At 46.0% G+C, this 16,351-nt stretch overlaps 3 protein-coding genes across 5 annotated transcripts in view; 1 reads left to right on the top strand and 2 right to left on the bottom strand.

The window, feature by feature from the left end:
- LOC108631481 (mitotic apparatus protein p62) overlaps positions 1–898 on the bottom strand; it is a 4,386-nt gene extending 3,488 nt beyond the window's left edge. The window contains exon 1 of the mRNA XM_018035441.2: positions 696–898. The gene's annotated coding sequence lies outside the window, so the exon portion shown is untranslated. The remainder of the gene's footprint in view (positions 1–695) is intronic.
- Positions 899–2,879: 1,981 nt separating this feature from the next.
- LOC108631490 (uncharacterized) lies at positions 2,880–5,374 on the top strand. The gene is made up of 4 exons (XM_018035452.2): positions 2,880–3,159; positions 3,848–4,075; positions 4,153–4,357; positions 4,486–5,374. Exons 1-4 carry the CDS (start codon positions 3,087–3,089, stop codon positions 5,006–5,008), a joined length of 1,029 nt encoding a protein of 342 aa, XP_017890941.1. The 5' UTR covers positions 2,880–3,086; the 3' UTR covers positions 5,009–5,374.
- Positions 5,375–5,468: 94 nt separating this feature from the next.
- Positions 5,469–16,351, bottom strand: part of LOC108631845 (uncharacterized) — a 20,983-nt gene continuing 10,100 nt past the window's right edge. For all 3 annotated transcript variants that reach the window (XM_018036024.2, XM_018036017.2, XM_018036033.2), the window contains exons 4-7: positions 9,073–9,309; positions 8,102–9,000; positions 7,745–8,027; positions 5,469–7,653 (exon numbers count right to left, since the gene is read on the bottom strand). In XM_018036024.2, the coding sequence (XP_017891513.1) occupies positions 7,466–7,653; positions 7,745–8,027; positions 8,102–9,000; positions 9,073–9,309 (1,607 nt within the window). In that variant the 3' untranslated portion in view covers positions 5,469–7,465. The remainder of the gene's footprint in view (positions 7,654–7,744; positions 8,028–8,101; positions 9,001–9,072; positions 9,310–16,351) is intronic.

The raw sequence follows: 16,351 nt of genomic DNA, 5'->3' as shown, positions 1-16,351 counted from the left end.
CAATGTTCTTTCGACGTGTGATTTCTTTTTAAAAAATGCGTTTCTAAAGTGCATAAACTTTTGGGATTGACTGTATAGCCAAATACATCCTTAACGGAACGCCGACTGTCACGCAGAGTTGGTGGAGAACAATACCACGTGTTCACGCTCGTTAGCAATAAGTTACCCAAAGGTGAAACGCGACTGATCCAATCATTTCGAGCAGCGAGCACGTGGGAGAGAAGACTTTTTTTCTCTCTGAGTTTCGGGCTCGCGATTCCCTGTGTCTACAACCTCTCCGCCCGTCGACCGGTTGACCTAATTCTCGGTCACGGTCAAAGACATCTCTCCAAGAAGTTCACTGCACGAGTGATACTTGGATAACGCGCGGCAGGAAGCACGCGCACGCATCGCGACGATCGCATTTATGGTAAACATTACGTGGTTACGACGCGATGAACGGTGATCGTTACGCGTTGGTATGTCAACGAATGATCGGACTCGACAATTAAAATTAATAATGCAACCAAAGTATAAATTTTATCAATAAAAAGTGGTTTAGAATTGTTGGCATTGCTCCACGCAAAGGATAAATAAATTAAAACCGACGCCAATCGAAAGCTACTTCCGCGAACACGATCCTTTCCATGGAAATTGTTAAACAATGTAAAAGAAACGATATTTGACAGCAGCGAAAAATCAGTTTTGTCACTGACCTGTGCGATAGAGAAAAGAATTCCAGTTGAGAAAATTTCGTTTGTGAAAGATGGTCTCTCGTCTCTCTTCTTGCACCCTTCGGCTCTTTTTTCCGGCTCTTCGTCTTACGGAGGCCAATGTCTAACTGAAGATGCCGCCCAACTCCCCCCAAGGTTTCTTTAAAAGTCGGTCATGCCCACCACCACCTGCCTCTCGGCGGCGACTACGATTATTAAGCATTCTAATACGCTCTAGGTAAATAAGACAATCGCGCACCCCACCAGACTGAGGAACACCATCTTGAAATCCTCCCCGGGATAGGGATCTCGTCGTTCCGCCTCGCTCGAAATCAACGGAAGTGGTTTATCGTCTCGCCTTGAACCGGTACCGCAGGGTCAAGTACGTTCGCCAACCGCTACCGGTGTTCGGTCCTCGATGTAAAATTTACTCTTGAACGGTATCGCGGTGACTCATCCTACGCAGGAAAGGTAAGATCTCGAAATCCGAGGAGGAAAACGACTCCCGATTTCTTGTTTGCCGTTACATTTCAAATCCAATAAGTCTGAAGATCGACGACTTAATTAATTTTTGTTACGAACTTGTAAGACAATGTATGTAGGTTTTGCACGTGTTTATAATGAAAGCCTCGATAACGGTCTAATAGCCAGTCCCACTTTACAGCTAATTTCTACGCCATAAAGTTACATCGTCGCGAAGGTGTTTGCGGTGCATCGACAATGAGCGTGCCGGAAATTCTTCATTCACCCGGCGTGCACCACGCTTTTGCGTGCACGTTACAATTAACGCGAGCGTTTTCACTGACCCTTAAACTGTTCATTGACACACGTCGACCCCGTATGCTTTGCAAACATCGAATACCTATTGATAGAATCATTGACTCCCGTAATAATTTTTGGATTTCACAAGAACGATGACGCACATCTGCTTGTCTGATAAAATCCACTGAGTAGCCAGGCAAAAGCGTGTTTCGGTAGTTAAAGGAGGGGCCTTTCTCCGGTTAGTAGGCCGAAGAAAGTAGTGGTCAGGAGTGGTTTACCTTGGTTAATACTTGTTCGACGGGATGAAGGTTCACAATGAAATTCCTGCAACGGAGGGTCGCGACGCGTTGAATAATTATTGTCCTGACGTTGCGTATGCGACCGATGGCGTTTAAGATAAGCGCGCGGTCCTACGGGCTTCTAAACGGTCCGAAGGATGTGGGTCATCAAGGGAAACGAGTTTTTACGTAACGATAATCTGTCCAGATGCTGGGTACCGTTTCGAAACCATAACTCAATCGGGAGCAGCCCAGGAGCTTGTAAACAGGAAAGGAAATCGTGCATCGATCAGACTCTCGACGAGGCAGCTACTCTTTTGCATTCCTTCAACCGTGAAAATAACGATATCGGCGTAAATTGCATAACTACTTCGCGATGCTTCTCGAGAGATGGTGATAACGATCGTTACAAACTGGCGCATTTCGTTGAGTGTCCGAGCGGAACGGAGGCGACCGGATGGCCAGTCGAACGCGCGCTTTTCCTTCCCCTTTCGTTTAATATCGTTTTAGTCGTGCGTCTACGTGACTGATCAGAGAAAGGCGAGGTATAATCGAGGCGCTGCCGATGAAAATCTAATTACTAAGAAACGAGGGAAACGTTTAAAGACGGTCTCGGTAATCTCAACAGTATATTACCGTCATTACGCTCGTCACGATGTAGGCTACAAGAGCGATGACAGAAAAAGCAGATATTATTACAGACTCCACCCAGAGAAACGTGTCCGTCACTTTAAAAAAAATCAGACTCGATAGACGTTCTCTATCCGGGAATTTTCACTTTTACCAAGGTGGAGGGAACGAAATCGTTGGCACGAGGCGATGAAAATTTTCGAAACAAGCGGCGAGAAAAAAAAAGAAATTGCTTTTACTAGCGCGCTCCGAACGGTGTACGGCGGTCATCCGAAAAGAAGAGCACCGGCTTTTTGTCGGAGGGGGCCCCCTGTGTCGCCCAGGCTGGCCGAGTAGAGAAGAGTAGATAGGACAGTCGCGTAAGTTCCCCGTGGTACCAGGTTGCCGAAGGAGGTCACCCGGTCACCCAGATGAGGTTCCTTGCCCGTTGTTACCTCCGCACCTCGGCCAATGGCGTGGCACCTCATCGTCGCCGTGGCCAATCCTGTCGCCAGTTTTCGTGCCGCACGCCAGCCGATCGCCATTCCGAGACCCGCGCCCGGCTTTGTGTCCAGATTTAAGCTTCTTCCTTGCTGGGCAGGATCTCCAGGCTTCTCCGGCGCAGCGCGAGTCCTTTTTGACAGTTCGGACTTGGTGGTTTCATCCGCGAGTTCTTCAGCATCGCGACTCGTTTCGAAAGACCGCACGAGAGGATCGCACGTGTCAACCCCGGAACGAAGTGACGATGGCCGTCAAGTCGACGATCTTGGTGCTGCTGACCGTCAGCGTCGCCCTGGTGTCCTCCGCCGGATTGCTCGGTGAGCAAATTACGCTCTCGCGCGTAAAACTTCTCTCTCTGGTTTTTGCAGCATCCCTCGGACACGCTAACCAGAGGAGCCCGGCCGGATGTCCGATACGCCGGACACGGAGGGGACCATCGCGTGTTCGATTCGTGACGCGCGGGTAAACAAACGTTCGACGTTCGCATACGAATCGCGGCCCTCTTCGGGGTTGGCTCGATTTCCGACGTGACGCCCCGCGCGCGCGCGCGTGCCGCGATCGCGATTTCTCTTCGACGGGTGTCCGCGTTTCGTTATTCAATTAGTAACTAACCATCTTCATTAATTAGTTCCCGTCCCGTAACGTTAACAAACGAATCACGAATATCGTGGAACGTCGGACGGATAACTTGTCCCAGTAACGCGAGAAAGTCTACGGATAGGCATATGTATATGCACATACGTAATTTCTGAATCATCGACGCGGCACACTTACGTTTAAAAGATTCAATTCGGAATAGGGAATATCCATTGTAGGAAGAAGTTTCGCGAACCCACTATTGGCAATTCAAAACGGTGTCAGACTGGCTGGGTGAAAACTCGGCGACGTTCGAATGGAAATTGCTGACGATTTTTTCGTCGACTTTCGATCGACGACTTTCGTTTCGTTCCAATTTCTCTTCACGAGTTTCTCTCACGCGTCTCTTCTGTATTTTCCCGCGATCAGAGACGCTGCTGTCCTGGGACCTGCCGGACGCCGTGGGCAGATCGTCCGCTCCGCAATCCCAATGCCTCTGCCAAACGTCCAATTGTCTGTGCTGTGTCGATTTAAATCTGACGGCTACGATCGACCTGGGCGGTCCTGCCTGCATCAACATCAAACAGAAGGACGAGAACGTCTCGTTGAACCTCAGCTACGGGGACAATCCCGTGCACAATGCTACCATCAAGATTGGTGAACGATAATAGAACGATTTCTAGCGAGATTTCATGAAACAACATTCGTAATTCTCGGGCTACGATGTTTTACAGTGGACGCGGCTAACAAGCCGACCTGTATGAACCTCCTGTCGGACTTGGCGCAGATATGCGCGAAATTTGCGTCGATCAAACAAGCGGAAGCCGGTTACGACGGCTGCCTGGTGATAGAGCCCGCATTGCTGGGCACGCCGCAGGCCACTTACCACATGGGATGCTTCAATTTCAATCAGGTGGTGAGACAAGTCGAAGCCACTATGTGAGTACGATCCTAATAACTGTTTTACGATCGGCACCTGCGACGTATCCCATTACACATGACGACTACGTTATCTATGTTTATTCAGTGTCTACTGTCAATCTCTTTATGATTTCATTTCCCCGTAGCATCACGGAGACGACGGAGGCTGCAGAGAATTCCGAGGAAGAGGACGATTCTTTGAATACCGATGAACTGATAGCAGCGGTGTCAGCCAGCGCGGAACAAGGCATAGCTCTCTTCTCTCAATGGCTCGGACTCAACCTGAACCCGAAGTTGAACCTGACTAACAGGAACAACCAGCAGGAAACCGATCAGAAACGAAATAACCAACAGACGACTCCACCTACCAATTCTAGGTCCGCCAGAACTCTCTGGGACCAAGAGGAAAAGAACGACGAACGATTCAAGCAACTGCTCAGCGCGCAAGATAACGTGTTGAAGGGATCGGCGACGATTGGTCAGTCGAACGGGGCTGAAACGACATACGTTTATTCGAAACCACTGGGCTTGTTCGCGTCGGAGAAAAGTTCGGGTCAGAAGAAGGTCGAGGAAGTGAAAATCGACCCTCAGCACCTGGCCGTAATTCCGAGGGAGTCTAGGAGAGGCGGGAGGGCGTACAACATTCACCAACACGTGAACGAGATCTGAAAACGTTCGTTTTCACTCGATTCGATCGACTGAGGATCAAAGTTACGAGTAGTTGTTTTTTTTTATTTAGACTATCTCACACGTAGACTGTACTCTGGTAAACCAGGGCAGATTTGTTACCGTTCCCTTTCCTTTTATATTTCTTTTTTAAATTCTTCTACGTTATCAATCACTGATTTTAATCAATTAAAATGCACCGATGGAAGACTCGTTTTACTCGAGATCTGAGTTCACTCGGTGTAGAACGTCGTTCTCTATTTTAGAGGAGACTAGATACTTTCTTTAGCTCCAACGGAATGATCTCTCGCAATTGTGATCGTTTTTTTCCTTTACTTTCTTTCTGGTCCGGAGAGTCATTAATGGTCACTCAATCGGTACTTACTGTTATGTATTTAAAAGAAAATGATCAGCACAATTAGTGGGAAGAGGGAAAGAGTTATTTCAATCAATCATAAACTCGTTTCCTTTATGCGAATTATTTATTTGTTTTTTTTTTTCGACCCCGCGTAGTAAGTAGGAAACACAACGACACTCTCCAACTAGTTCGTATGCATGCAACATCGAATTGCACTTACATATTTATGATAGAGAAGACATGTATGTGGTCAATTTTATTTTGTTTTAATAAAAAGAGAATCGTACTGTTCAACACGCGTGTATAACGTCGTATCACGCGTTGCGTGTCAATGGATAACTGGATTCTTTTAAATCCTCGCAGAGCATCGAGCAAAATGAATTCATTCGATTAATGATGTATATCGTACACGAAAATTCGGATCGTTGACATGTAACAGGGTAATAATTATGGACAGATGAAATTGATGTAATTGTAGTTTTTGACACGGATTATGGTTAATAAAGCCAAAAAGAAACGGTTCCAAACAGCTCTCGTTTCCTTCAATACACGCATGACTTCTTTATCGAGAGATTAATTCTAACTTAGTTAACGTAGTCGCTTTAATCCCTGAAAGACGAAATAAGTGCTGTCAAAGCGATGGAAGAGGCAGACGTGATGATCGCTATGTTAGAATCAATTTCTCCATTCTTGTCGGTCATGTAATACATCGTTGAACCTTAAACTCTAACTAATCATCGATCGATTACGCTCGTTTCGTTACACCATGAAAAATCGATATAAGAAATATATAATCATATGTATATCACCGTATAGATATATGCATATATATATAACATATATATATGTATATATTTTTTTTCCTTTCATTTTTCTTTAAACTTTATATCAAGTGAGATAGTAAGAAATATAGAGAAATTGTTGCTCTTGAAACGAAATATTACAGATGGACTAGATACTAATAACAAAATTGCATCGGCTTATAAAATAAACGCGTCTCGTTCAATTCGTCAAAATATATTTCTATGTAATTATTATTATACACGTATAATTCTATAGATATGCGTTCCTCCGTTCTTGCGGCATAATTATTCTTCTCGTAATAAAAATATTTTTTGGGCTTCATCTTTGGGCGATCATCGTTTACTCTGCATATGCGTTAAAAAATAATTCGATTCATGCTCGCGACAACGCGCAAATTTTTCGTATCCTGTCTCTCGCGCGAGTCTTGTCTTCGATCAGGCCGTGTCACAGACTGAAGCGTTGCTTTTCCTCTTTTCTCTTTGTCAATTCGTTAATTAACGTGCGTTCGATGTCCCGAGCCTTCCTCTTTACTGTCCGGCGCGATGATTCTCGCGTTTTACAAAAATAAATCGCTGCTTTCCGCTAACTACTAAGTATGGAGGACATTGATTTGTTTTCTTCGATCGTTTCCTTGTCCGTGCTCACGCGGATTGGATTTTAAACATCAAGATCGTTTAAAAAATACATCTCGTATCCGAGAAAATTTCGACAAAAATAGGTAACGCTTTCTGTTTCGTAATGTAAAATTCGGTACGCCAAAAACGTACGAAAGCCACAGCTTTGAACGCTGCGAAAACGCTAATAGCGACTTTGATGATTATTTGAAGAACGGTTAAAAGCTTCATCGATAAATATATGTCGAAACACCGAATAGATATTCGAATATCATAGAATTTATATCATTTTTGATTCGTTTATAGATCCCGTGCTTAGATTTAATTTCGTGACGTTCCCAAACACGTCTTCGATTCGAGCGACGGTACGATCTTCGCTATCACTAAACAAGTAAACTTCCACAGGAATAAACGCGCGTTCAGTTCCTCGTTTCGACATTTTAAACAGCTTAAATTGCCTTATCTCTTCCACTGTTTTATAATCACTCCACTTATAAAACAAGAGTCTACTTCGAATATAGACGAACTTGTCACTGCGCGAGATCCACCTCTGTATGATCAACAAAAACTGGAACGAGACTTTTTCGTATGATATCAAGACATTGATCCTGGACGCGTTAAAATACGGAATGGAAACGTAACGTTCTCGCGGGAAACGCGAATTGGGAAGTGGCCGACAACGATTCACTTGATTTGCTGACGAGGCGCCGGAGCGACGGGTGGTAGCGTCAGGGAGTCCCTCTTTTTCTTGTTCACCCGACGGCCGACGTGCAGAACAACGTCACCGGCTTTCACGGACTTGAACTCGGCGATCGCCTCGGCGTGCGTCATACCATGAAGAGGTTTCGAATTTATCGACAAAATTTCGTCCCCTGGAACAATATAAAGTGTGCCGATTGAGGAATGATTTTATTTTTCTAGCAATGATTGTACCACTTAGACGTGTATTGATCGTAATAATACCTTCTTTGACAGTTCCAAGATCAGCAGCTTGGCCGTTGGGGAAAATCGTCTTGACGTAGATGCCCATATTCCCACGTGGACTGTCCGTACCGCCGACGATACTGAAACCGAGCCCTTTGTGTCCGGGACCCTTCAGGAATCTCGCTGTCAGTATCGTGAATGACGCGCCACCCTTGCCTGGCCTCGGTAGGGTGCAGAATCTCGACTCTTCACCCTCGCCGGCTTCGTCGATGTCTTCGAGTTCGGAGTCGGTATTCAGGCCTTCGTCCGTGTCTTGCGTACCCTGTACAACAATGAACGAAATTCAGTGATCAATGAATACCAGTGATAATTAACACAATTCTCTTCTATACTCACTTGCCAAGTCTTCAACCCGGCACCGGAGGAACTAGGAATGTTGGCGACGCTTCTGCTGTTCAACCGTCTCGTAGTCTTCTTGCCCGGACTTTTTTCAGCCCCCAGACTGGAAGGACCGTCTTCTTTGTTCACGCAGGATCCGGAGCCGTTCGTGTAATTGTTCACCTGCCCGCCTACTTTGAAGTCGGTCGCCCTCTTTCTGGGCGTCACCCTAGGTATATGAATCTCCTCGAACGACGGCTCGGACTGGTTCCTGGACTTCGTATTCTTCTGGAAGTGGATGTTCTCATAGGAATGTTGGTCCCTCGTCTCGGAGTTGCTCCGTGCCAGATGCCTCTCCGCTTGGGGAGTGACCGACGGCGTCAGCTCCGATCTGTGACCCCGTTGATACCGTACGTTCTCGTACGAGTGATCCTGGTGTCGACACGTATCGCGATTCTCGGAATTGCTGCGATGCAACATACCCCTGGGCCTCGAACAGCACCCAGGCGACGAGTTGTTAGCGTAGAGCACGTTCTCGTACGCGTCTTTCTGATCGTGACTGAGAATCGGCGAGTCGTACGCGCTACTGCTTTGCGAGTACGTGAACGTCTTGTTGCTGCTCGTCAACGGACTGCTGCAGTTAGGAGAATTCGGCACGCTGCCCTCGGCGAGGGTCTCGAGGTTGTCGTGGAAAGGATACGGCGGAAGGGAGGCCGGTTCACTGGAATCGTAGTCGTCTTCGAAATTCTGACTATTGGAAGAGGTCAATGGACTCGGGACGTAGAAGTTCGACGCGTTATCCTTTTGCGAGAACACCTCCGTGACACTCAACGCCTTCCTCTTTCGAATACCAGCGTTTATCTTACTAAACTTGCTTCGCAGTACGTGCTGGATGTCGGCGATGCCCTTGGTGGTGCCTAAACGGCAGTCAATTATCGCTCGATATCGTACTCTTAGCGCTTTGCCGCGTTAACAAAAGGGATAATTACCTGGCAACCTCAAGGAGCTAGTTTGCAGTAATTTCTTGGGCGAGTTGCCGTCCTGCAGACTTTTGGCGGCCGGCGAGGACTCCCTGCTAGCTGGACTGGACCTTGCTGCCTGAATAACTCCCTGGGTCGCCCCACCTTGCAACAGTGCCTCCTGAGGCTCCGAGGTCTCCTGCACGGAACACCTTCGTCTCAGTTTTCTCCATCGTTGGCTGATGCTCTTATTCCATAAATTCAGGTCTGAAACGCAGAAGCGTAGGAATCTCGCATGACTACCGGCCACAGGATGCGCTATCTTTCGTGACGAGCGCGGCTGCATCGTTGCTGCTCATTAGGGAAACAGGATGACCAAAAATTGCTTGGTGAAAAAAGAAAAGAAACCGCTTCTATCGTCGGGTTTAACGGCAGGAAACACTTATCTGCTGGCCGCACGAGGTAGGGTGATGTGTTGTTATTTACCGAAGATAATACCGGACCTTCATCGAAAGTACACGGAATACAATGCCCAGACTGTATTAATAAAGATAATCGTTATCAAGCGAACACCCGATCGATCCAGCGTCGTATAAATCTTCGTAAAATTGTCTGTGCCCGTAATGGCTAGACCTTGCGATGATAAAAGACAAAACACAGCTTATCGGATTATTCCCGAAACCCAGATATTTTATTGGGACGATCTTTCATAAACACGGAGTTAAAACATTTTAAATTTCATTGTCGTTACATATTCATTCATTTTAGTATTCAACTGAAATTCGTATTTTCAAACGAAATTAGAATCTTGAGTAGAAAAGAGAAGTAAACATGAATGTAAGAAACGATTCTCCGAGAGACATGACTCATGGAGGATTCATGTACGCCGTCACCGTGTGTATATTCAGAAGCTTAATTACAATTCAATATAGTCTCCATATTGACGGTAGAAGATCCACGTGGCTAGGAAAGATAACGCGGCGAGAGAATCCTGTCCCTTTCACCGTGTTCCATGAAGGGTCGCGACCCCCTCGACTTCCTCTTCCTCCTCGTAGAGCTGCAGCGGGGACGACCTTGACGAAGACACGCGCATAACCACCAGTCGTTTTCTTCAGCGACGGAGGAAACTCGGCGGTCATGAATAATTAATGAGGCCCGATGACGAACATGGTCGCGGGGTCACTGAGCTTACACGTTACGTCGATTCGGCTGATCACGATTGTGCGTCGGTTTTCCGTCACGAGACGACCATCCATGACTGAACTGTGTAACGTGTCACGAGGACGACGGCAACGACAACAAGAGTAATGGAAGGAACGAAACGAGCTGTCGCCGTCGGCGATCGTCGCTGACACACTGGGGCGTCGGTGGCGGCTGCACTCGCCATTATCCGGAGTTGCATGCATCTTGCAAAATGCACACTTTCACTTCTCGACGTATCTGCGGATGAACCCGGCCTCGCGAGACCTTTTTCGTTCCGCGGCTTAAGCCGGACGTCGCTATTGTTTCCATAGATCACGGGACGCGTATCGTTCGACCGTTCGTTGATCGTTCCGTCGTAATGAGCTGCTTGTAAATAGATAAACGTGCAAAGGCGGAACTAAAGGAGATCCATCCCGTCAATCGATGATTCACGTGTCTCTGGTTTGAGTCATCCCGCTCGATTTGCCACAGTGAAAAGCGCGTTATCAAAACCAGTGTTTTTCGTTAAATTTCAGCGTTCGATAGTCTCCTGAGTAAGTGGAGCCGGTATTCATTATCGGTTTCATTGTTACGGAATAACACCCACCCATCGCGAAGCCGGATGGATGTATGTATGTACAGGTATTTCCTCGTGAAAACACGCTCCCAGCTGAGTGGAGCGTTAATTAAAATTTAACAGCATCGGCGAGCTCCATGCAAATCAGTATCGATTGCACTGAAAACCGGAATACATTCCGTGCACTCACAAACGCGAACGAAAAGGCGGTGAAGGACGAAAAAGCGGCGCGGCTTCGTAATCACTGTATTTCGCGCGGTATCATTGTTCGATGTATTGCAACCGGAAACGAAGACTCATCCCCGTGTGTATCAACAGCTCTCATTCATGTATCACAGCATGAACTTCGACAACTTGTATTCCTCCGGATGTACAAGCATTTGCAACTCTAATCGGAGCAGTTCGGCGTAGAAATAAAAGAAACCAAGGATGTACGCCAGCATGCCTCTATCAAGATTATCAGGGAGCCGAAAGATCGGAGAGCGATAAGGGAGGATAAAACCGTAGAACGGAGGAACTTGAGCGGAAACACTGCGAAGACTCGAGCGCGACCGAGGTTCTTACGCGTTTCCTATACCGAGCGACGCTCCCGTGTAGTTCGGGATTTCGAAAACCACCGGGAGTCCACACTGTACGCGGTCTCGACATGAACTGAAAGACTGGAGGTTTACGGTTACCCGTGTGCGTAAAGGCATTACGTGCGTGTGCGTAACAGACCGTGCACACGTGTGCGGCAACTCCTGTACCTGTGCATACAGGGTGACGCGGGAATAAAGTATCGAACGCGCACGTTCGCCCATTCCGTCGTGCGCTTTTTGCCCGATACGAATTCCCCGCATAACTTCACAATGACACGCGACGAATACCTTTTCCCGCGATACGTTTTTGCGCGAACGAAACTTCGTGACCTGTGATCGCGTACGCTTACCACGTGCCGATCGTCTATGACATTTGATCTTTGGCGAATGAGGGTGAACTGCATAATTCGTTTGCGTAAGGAAACCTCCCGAGTATAGGAAATGGAAAATTCGTTTCAACGAAACGCAGCTAGTTAGTTGAAAGTTTTGCTTTTTATCAGAGGAACGTTCGTCGATCCTGTTTCAAAAGGAACACAGCGTACGTTGGCAACTTAAGGAGTTAATGCCTGACAACCGAAACCCGGCAACTATTTTATTTCATATTCCACGCGTTCGCGCTCCAGTTTAATCTCGTGTCCCGCTCGCTTCCTTTCGCGGACGGCGGGCCGTTTAATGAGCGACCGCACGAAAACGTAGATCCGTACTTTTTTCCGTTCACCGTGTGTATGTCACCCGGTCTTAAGTCCGATTGTGTACTGATTGTGGGAACCCTTCACAGCGTGTTAGCGAGCCTCTCTTTCTCTCGTTGCACACACGCCACGTACCCGAAAGCTTGTACTCCGCGCCAGCCGAACGTAACCGTGTGTGTACCTATTAATGTGCATCACGGCTGCGTGCACACCCTACATGCAATTCAACTCGTGCGCCTCATGGCCAGGGCGGGACGCGTTATTTTTTGCAATTGCGAATAAGCGTCCTTTGTGCGGATTCGCACGAAGAGTGGACACACGCGTACTGATGCTATCATCCATCCATAGTGGGGACACGAAATTTATCGAACCTAATCATAGATCTGAATGAATGAATCCTGAGATGAATGGACCAACCCTTGATAAACTTTCAATTCTTCAGATGCTAAAAATATAAATTTTTTAAGAATAAATATTAGCTAACAGCAAGAACTTGAATTACTATTAAACTGATTAAATATTGGGTAGGAAAGTAACAACTGAAATTCAGTTAATCTTATTCGGAAAACATCGCGTGTCACGGTTCAGTAATGTGTGGGCAATCATTCGTGAATTTCACGAAATTATTGTCATAACGGTACGCATGATTTTCTGCGATTCGCGTGGGACGTACACCGTTTTCTGGCGCCAAGTTCCTTTCGTTGTTAGAAGGTGAAAATACGGCGTCCGGTGAACGTCGCCGTTTCAAGGTTTCCAGCATTCAAGAGTCTGCACTGGAAACGATGACCAGCGCCCATCGACCCATTCCCTTGTGACCCAAAACCGAGACAAATATTATATCCACGTGAATATTATTAGAAATGAAGGGGTTTAGGACTCTTTAATGAAAATTCGCTACGAGAACTACATTGATCTCCGACACAATTTTTATAATCAGTAAATGGAAGCCAGGCACGGATCTGAAACGACCTGTAACTAACAGAAGCTATCTAAATAAATTCCACAACAGTTTATTCAAATAGTGATTCAGCCACACGTGTCACCGGCACAATTTTTTCGGGAGACTAATCACAATGTATATGCAGATGTACCCTATGCAAATGGTAACAGTAAAATATGTTACACGGGTTGAGCATACGCGGATACCTATTCAAAGCTTCATTATTAAAAACGGCATGTCGTGCGTGAGGTCAGGCCGAGCCGAGTGAATAGTTCTTCCATTGCTCATTGTGTCTCGAGGGCCTTGCGCGACAACCGCTATCGTTACTTTTAAAGTAGGCGTGTAGAGTGATAGGCATTCTGTTGAAAACTGTGCACCTTTAACATCGCGTCCATTAACAGCCCTCGTTTTACATAACAGAATACGCAGTTTACCGTCGTAGAAAGATCGCGCATTCTTAATTCCAGACGTGAACTGGCAAAATGTAAATGACACTGTCGTTCGATCGGGCTTTCGTTAATCCCTCGCTCGTTTCCCGCTGCGTCAGAAAAACCAGCAGTGATCCGAAAACGATAATTGCTACTAATATTATAAACTACACGATTCAAGATCGCTCGAAGGCATTGAAAATTGGACGGATATTGGATCGGTTAAACTCGTTGCACGAGAACCGACCGAGTCGCATTCTTGCACGAAACGCGACAGATCAGGACCGATCACGTCTATCGCATAAATCAAGTCCACCCATAATGTCAATTAAACGTTTTTCTCTACCGGCGTCGCCCGGCGGCGATTAGAAACCGCAAACCTGTCGAACAGAATATTCTCCTAGCTTTCGGAGCCACTCGACGGTTCTTTAAGGAAGCGGTGGAAGAAGGAGACGTGTACTCGAAGGGAGAGGAAGAGGGTTGAAACGCGGGAGAGAGAAACGAGCGTGGAAAATGCAAAGATAGGCAAGGGAGAAAGGAGAATGGAAACGTGGCACGAAAGAAAGAAAAGGTGTACTTAGGTACACAGTTGGGAACGCGTAGCGTGGTGCCTGCAAGGAATGCGTAAACTGGTAGATCCGTTTTATGAACGAAGAAGGCGCTGATAAAAAACTTGTACCGGGCTTCCGGTTAATTCGCTATAAAAACCGCGAATACGTACTACGCCTCTTATGTAATCTACCTAATAGCTTTATTTATCTCCGTTTCCTTATAAAATAAGGCGAATCTGAACTGATTACGTTTCATCTTAGTATTTATACTTCATGATAAAAAAAAAATGCACATCTGATGCGTTTCAGGCTCTTTTGGCACACGTCAGAATTTATGTTTCTGCATGGAACAAGGACAATGACGTACCATCAGAGCGTTGCTCCGCGCCCATCGTTGATAATAGATATCGCGTGTCACATGTTTGCTGCTTCAGCCTCGTCGTCGTATAAACGGAACGTGTCGGCATGCTACCGAGTCGATGATGCTTGGAAACATAGCCGCGGTTAACTGCTGGCATAATGAGTGTTGACTTGTTCGCTCCCGGCATGTATATTAAGCGTTATCTCTACTGATTCCGATTACTCGTCCTCGATAATGTTAAAGGAGCAAAAGAAAATAGAATGAAGATGATCGGTTGAAACTTAGAACACACGTTACTTGCGTTACTGATAGAACTGATCATCGTTCGAAATAGAATGCATGGAAATCAATTAACTAACGTTGTTACGCAAACGGATGACTTAATTTGTTAGACAGATGTACGTAAGTATATCTTCTAGCGTCGGTCGATCTCTCTAAGTTTATTCGAATTATGCCAAGAGAAAGTTGGAGTCGAACATGCATTTGTAAATGGTTGGAGTAAAGATAAAGCGGTGGACGATAGTCAATTTACGCGGACATTGCGGCACGAGAGACGTGCTGTCTCCGGTACAATGTCACTCGTGCAACGAGTTTTGTCGACACCGTGAATAGTTCGGAACGTGTCCGCGGAATAATCGACTAACTGTATGCAGACAATGGCTGAGGCCACTCGCCACGCATCGTTGACTCCAATTATGCAAGGAGTTCTCAACTTGGCGCCGCTGCCGTGATTACACGGCTATGTCTGTGCATTATCGAGTCTCTACCTCACGAGCCCTGAATCGATCCTATAATCGCCCGTAATTCACTGCTCGTCCACGGCTTCGCGATAACGTATTCGGGCGAAATTGAATAAATCATCGCCCGATATCTCGTCACGAATTCGCGGAGAGCGTTCGAGTTCGAGCAGAAAGAAAATCGACTTAGCATGCAACGCGAATTGTAACAGCGTTTCATCATCGACGATTATTATTCTTGCACGTCGAAAACTGGGAACCATAAAGGTTTTATTCGTGGGTTCCAACGTCGGTTTGAAAGAAGTATCGTTTGCAACGGAGAGATCGCGGCGCACGCTAATGAGAAAGTAACGACGGTCGCGAACCTTAAAAGCTTGGTAATAAAATATCCATTATTCGTGGCTCGCATGTGCGTGTCGCAATGCACCGAAACGGCCGCCATTCGGGATGTACTTTTATGGAAGATCGCTGGATTTCCGACTGGATTTCCTACGCGATTCCATCCACGATCCGGACGAAAATATTCACCGGTAAAAAACCAGCGGATCGATGCCCGCGTCAGGCTTCTACTCGTTTCCAATTTAAAATAATTCCCCCGCCGCTTACGACGATCACGTAGTCCGTGTTCGTACGTGCCTCTAAAACTGTCGACCTCAGCATAATTGACTTAATGGTTATTCAAATGATGCAAAATTAATCCATGAACGTTCAACAATAATCAGATTACGCAACTTTTGACGTTGCGTCTCGTACGATCGATATTTGCATTCAATTACGCACACAAATTAGACATCCATAAATGGAAAGATCTGACCGCGATATTTTACTTATACTAAAAATCTATCGATCAAAGGTGCCAATTATCCATATCGCACAATCCATATAATATCCATTAGCGCACAACAATGACCATAGACAAATCAATGAGATTACTCCCCTTTTTCATGCGGATGTAATTTGTCATAAGTCCGTTGAGTAGCATTAAAGTGAAATTTTATCTGGAGATTTTCGATCGTGTGTATAACTATAGTTGCCAGATACAAGAAAGGTTCTATAAAATTTCCTTCTAACTCAACTCGTTAGGGAATAATTGATGATAAACGAACTAATTTAGGATGTATTGGCTATACAGTCAATTCCAAAAGTTTATGTACTTTAGAAAAACGCATTTCCTATAATTAAAGAGAAATCAGACGTCGGAAGAACAATGCTAATAATAAATAGCTACGTGCTAAAAAGTATAGAAGGAAATATCCAATTAATTAT

This window comes from Ceratina calcarata, unplaced genomic scaffold (genome assembly GCF_001652005.2).
Source record: "Ceratina calcarata isolate Rehan_Ccalc_2016 unplaced genomic scaffold, ASM165200v1 scaffold147.2, whole genome shotgun sequence".
NCBI classification, from domain to species: Eukaryota; Metazoa; Arthropoda; class Insecta; order Hymenoptera; family Apidae; genus Ceratina; species Ceratina calcarata.
This window is presented reverse-complemented; position numbering and strand designations above follow the sequence as displayed.

Bases quoted from the DNA above. Each gene is read 5' to 3' on its own strand.
- LOC108631490 (XM_018035452.2), top strand. From the start codon at position 3,087: ATGGCCGTCAAGTCGACGATCTTGGTGCTGCTGACCGTCAGCGTCGCC. The intron at 3,160-3,847 runs GTGAGCAAATTA...TCCCGCGATCAG, and splicing joins GTCCTCCGCCGGATTGCTCG to AGACGCTGCTGTCCTGGGAC. The intron at 4,076-4,152 runs GTGAACGATAAT...GATGTTTTACAG, and splicing joins CAATGCTACCATCAAGATTG to TGGACGCGGCTAACAAGCCG.